Source organism: Euphorbia lathyris, chromosome 10 (genome assembly GCF_963576675.1).
Source record: "Euphorbia lathyris chromosome 10, ddEupLath1.1, whole genome shotgun sequence".
Taxonomy (NCBI): Eukaryota; Viridiplantae; Streptophyta; class Magnoliopsida; order Malpighiales; family Euphorbiaceae; genus Euphorbia; species Euphorbia lathyris.
This window is the reverse complement of record NC_088919.1, coordinates 72,999,817-73,004,607: the sequence shown is the minus strand read 5'-3', so window position 1 is coordinate 73,004,607 and position 4,791 is coordinate 72,999,817. Positions and strand designations below refer to the sequence as shown.

At 33.2% G+C, this 4,791-nt stretch overlaps 1 protein-coding gene across 10 annotated transcripts; it reads right to left on the bottom strand.

The window, feature by feature from the left end:
* Window positions 1-752: 752 nt before the first annotated feature.
* Window positions 753-4,217, bottom strand: LOC136209514 (F-box protein CPR1-like). Of its 10 annotated transcripts, none has more exons than XM_066000999.1 (4): window positions 4,060-4,217; window positions 3,263-3,961; window positions 2,864-2,926; window positions 753-2,508 (listed from the first exon to the last, which is right to left on the bottom strand). In XM_066000999.1, exon 4 carries the CDS (start codon window positions 2,462-2,464, stop codon window positions 1,397-1,399), a length of 1,068 nt encoding a protein of 355 aa, XP_065857071.1. In that variant the 5' UTR covers window positions 2,465-2,508; window positions 2,864-2,926; window positions 3,263-3,961; window positions 4,060-4,217; the 3' UTR covers window positions 753-1,396. The 10 variants fall into 10 exon arrangements, with proteins under 10 accessions (XP_065857071.1, XP_065857069.1, XP_065857073.1 ...); XM_066000997.1 differs by having other exon boundaries at window positions 3,263-3,349; XM_066001001.1 differs by having other exon boundaries at window positions 2,864-2,888; window positions 3,263-3,349.
* Between the last annotated feature and the right edge of the window lie 574 nt (window positions 4,218-4,791).

The window sequence follows — 4,791 nt, the reverse complement described above, 5'->3', positions numbered from 1 at the left end:
TGATTGATGATGATGACTACTGAGCCTGTGAGAAGTTAAAAAATGAGACTAAAAGGAATTGCAACAGAAAAGAGAGAATAAAGTTACAAGTATAGAAAAGTTTTGATGTGAGTCTCTCAAAGTTTAGTCTTTCCTTCCCGGCTTAATACATCAGTTGCTCCCTAAACTTGTCCAAAAAGGTTGATTGACCATCTGAACTTACATGTTGTCTCATTAGCCCCCTAAACTTGCTTAAAGTGTCATGATTAAGTCTCCAAATCTATAAAAACGCTGTAAAAATGCACAAAATAAAAGGTTAATTTATTTTAAAGACTTAAAATCACGAATTAAGCCTTTACATTTTAAGTTTTGGATTTTTTTTTACGGATTTAGACAAATTGCAATGTAAGTCATTTTAAACATGTTCAAGGAGCAAATTGATCGCTATAAGCAAGTTCAGGGGGGCCAATAGATCATTTTAAACAAATTCAGGTGGTCAATAGGTTATTTTAAGCAAGTTGAGGGGGCTAACGAGACACTATGTAAGTTAGGGGGCTTTTTATGTATTAAACCTTCCTTCTCCATAAATCAATAATACAAAACCATATTGAAGCACATTATAAAATGTGCATATTCCACCACATAAACTAATGATAAAATAAACAAAAGATCTACAGCTTATCAGTAGGCAATAAAATGAACAATCCAGCCATGCATTCTGAACTAAACTCCACAGAAAAGTATGAGAACAGTATAAATATCAGAAAATAGCCTTGAAACAACAATGGAAGTTAATATGAAACGGACACGAACATGAATTCTCTTCATATTTTTCTAACAGAATAATTAACCATAGAGTAAGAAGTATAGATAGTAGTTAAACATGTTTAACTTTCGTTCCTCATAAATGAAGTCAACTGGATTTTCTCTACTAGGAAAGAAAGCATTAGTTTCTCCTTCAAACATTCTGTATTCATGCCCCTCCGACTCTATATCGACATTAGTAGATCTGGAATCCTTATACTCAAACCTTACATCTCTAGAATATTTTTCATGAACCTGATGACCGATAACATATATTATCTTGCAGCTTCAAAATGGACTCAGGTTCCATAGATTTCCGGCTGTAATTTCTCCCATAATCAGTATGAACATTGTAATTTATCTTTCAGGTAATCTTCTTGGTGACATCTTATTCCTCAACCTTCCATTATGAGCATAGAGATCCCAATGCTCATTTTCAATTTCCAGAAAATTGAAACTTCATCAACATATTTAGTTCCAAAAACTGAAATATATATCTACCTTGAAATTGAAGTTCATAACAAGTATAAAGCTGCAGTAAAAAGATAAAAATGATGAATTTCTTTCACTTCTCCAAGACACTTATTCTTCTTTCTTATTCTTCTTCTTCATCTTATGAACCTACAGGCACGAGACTTTCAGTACAAAAAAATATATCCGAAAGAATATTACGCTTACTTACAATCTCTTGGAGAGTTTTCTCTCCAAAATCATACGAACACAACTTCCCATTTAAAGAAAGAAAAACCTTATCTCCTTTATTTGAATATGCAACTTGCCCTTCTGCAAAAAGGTTAAACACTCCCCCAGAAAATTGTCTAGTAATAGAATGTAATCTAGTCCAAGTAAACGCAACTCCATCCTTTTTCCTCACATATATATCAACACACCCTTCTGGACTCGTACTAAAGAAACTGATAGTAAGGCACCCTCCCAAAACATCTAAATGGGTAGGAATTCCTTTAGTTTGGTAAACAAGCTCGTGTACTATAGAAAATGTCTCTTTTGCAACATCAAATGCCACAATCATATATGATTTACCATAGCATATAAAATGCAGAGCACCATCCACAAAGCAAACTCCATTGCCAACAAGTGTAATACTACTATTGTACCCAACGTAAGGACAATCCTGAATCCTTCTCCAACAACTTGACCTCAATTGAAAAATCCAAACCTGGGAGAAACCGCATCCCTTCTTTGGTATAAATACTACAGCCTTGAAATCATCTGTGGTAGAGTCATAACCCAAAGCAAATTTGAGTTTGCGAGTGCGCGAAACAGGGAAAGCCGGAAGGATCCTGTACTTTCTAGTGGATGGATTCCATACATAAAATTCACAAGGGAATGTATACAAAAGAACCAAACCATTGCAATAAGAAAAGAACAAGGTATATAACCCGGATGGAAATAATTTATCAAGTACCACCTCTTGTTGGAAGTCTTCATTGAAATCTAAAGCATGAACTGTCAGGCCCTTATTATCATTCCAATGTACTCCTAGGTAAATCAGCTTGCGATGAATCCTATTTTCAGAAGACCTTTTGAAATGAGAATTGATGAAAGATTGGCTTTCGATGATTGCACAAAACGATTTGCAAACACATCTAAAACGAAGAAGAGACTTCACTGGCAACCAAAGAAGTATCTCATTGATCAATTCCTGTGGAAGATTAGCCATAGCTAGGCAGAGCAGTAACCTCAATTTGATGCATTCTTGTTCAACTGCAGAGATTCAAAAGCAATCAATACAACAATTCATTCCATCTTCAATCAAAATTAGCAAATCAGATATCAATTTCTGGTTTATTCCGTAAAAATTCTCATCATATTCATATACATGGGAAACAATTCCTAAAATTATATATAATAAGATAATAACCAAAATAGGAAAACGAACTTGTTACTGTGGGTTCTTCCAATCACTAAATTATCCATTAATCAAAAAATTGAAACACTAACTCTATATTTTATGAAAAAATTGCTGCAATTTAGTGTGTAATAACCCAAAAGATGAGAAAAGTAATTTCGTTGATTAATTACAGCAGAACGATTAGCCATAGCTAGGCAGAGAACTCACCTTAATTTGACAAGTTCTTGTTCAACTACAGAGATTCAAAAGCAAGCATTAGTTCTTGTTCAACTACAGAGATTCAAAAGCAAGCATTCCCTCTTAGATCAAAATTAGCAAATCAGATATCAATTTCTGGTTTATTCCGTAAAAAATCTCATTAATTCCTAAAATTATATATAATAACCAAAACAGGAAACGAACTTGTGACTGTGCATTCTTCCAATCACTAAATTATTGAAAGTACCAAATGAACTCTAATTATAATTTCAAACCCTAACTCTATGTTCAAAACAAAATCGAACGGGTTTTATGAATTTAGTGCGTAATAACCCAAAGGATCGCCAAAAGAAATTAATAAAATGATCGGAAAGAAAAAAAAAATGTAAAGTAGAGAGCTCTGCATACCTACCTACTGTCGCCGCCGCCGGCGGGAAGCCTATTTCCTGAACATTTTGCTGCTATGGGAAATCGAAACTCCTCCGTTTTGGTGTGCTACATAACGATAATATATCTTAAAAAGTAGAGTGAAATTACATGTGTACCTAAATATTACCCATCAACTTTTTTTTTAATATAAAATTAATTTTATTCAAGATTAACTTTATGTATATGAGCCTTAAATCAGTGGCGGAACCAGAGTCTTAGATGATCCGGGGCTCAAATATTGAACAGAAAATTTTTTGATAAAGTAAAAAAATCCAAAATATTCAAAAATGTATTGTACAAAATTGAGTCATGCGATCGTACATTTTTTGATAACGTTATAGAATAGTTTCATCACCTATACCTACAAAAACATCATTTTTCAATTGGAGTTCGAAGCCCCAAATCTGAAATAATCTTTTCTGAATTGAACTCGATAATAACCATTCAATTAAACTAAACAAAGAGAACCATTCGATTAAATTAAACAAAGAACATAAGAAAAAAATTCAATTCAATTAACACAGCAAAAACAATGCAATCAAAGAAGAGCAAAAACACCAACACAACAGCAAAAACAACAATTAAACCTTGCCTTCAATTACAATTTCACAAACTTGCTGCCAGCCAAAACTTAATCAATTAAACCTTCAATCAATTAAGCTACTAGAATAATTAAACCTTCAACCAATTAAGCTTTTATCAGCAAAAGAACCAACAGCAATCAAATTCAATTCTTTTCTTCACAGAACAACTAAGCCTGGTCGGAGTTGATTTACCTTTCAGGTGAAGAAGAGAGAAGGTTGCGGTGCCGGAAGGAGCGACAGCGGTGCCCGAAGGAGCGACAGCGGTGGTGGAGGCTGACCGGCAGTCAGTAGAGTGGCGGACTCGCGTGCGATTTCTCTGTTTCGCAATCGCAGGGATGGAAACAATTTAGGGATTGGCTTTGTGTGAGAATAACAGGTGAGGGGTGTATTTTGTAATTCCAATTCACTTAATGAAACGATGTCGTTTTACTCATTTAATAAAACGACGTCGTTTTGCGTTAAAGGAATTAGAAACAAAAATTACAAAACAGACCCTTATGTTCTTCATCTTCTCGAAATAGCAGTTTTAAATCCAATCTTTTAGATCTAATTAAATGTTAATTAAAATGGTTCATGAAGTTTGTACACAATGTGACATCTATTATTATATATATAAAATGTTGAACTAAAATAACACTTGTCAAAATATCAGAACATTTAATTCGATGTGGTTTAATTAGAGAGTAAATCTATTATATATATATAAAATGTGGAACTAAAATAACACTTGTCAAGATATCAAAACATTTAATTTGATGTGGCTTAATTAGAGAGTAAAAAGATATGTGGAACTAAAATAACACTTGTCAAGATATGAGAACATTTAATTCGATGTGACTTAATTAGAAAGTAAATCTATCTATTATCTATTATATATATAAAATGTGGAACTAAAATATACACTTGTCAAGATATCAGAACATT

Coding starts and splice junctions, on each gene's coding strand:
- LOC136209514 (XM_066000999.1), bottom strand. CDS start 2,464: ATGGCTAATCTTCCACAGGAATTGATCAATGAGATACTTCTTTGGTTG.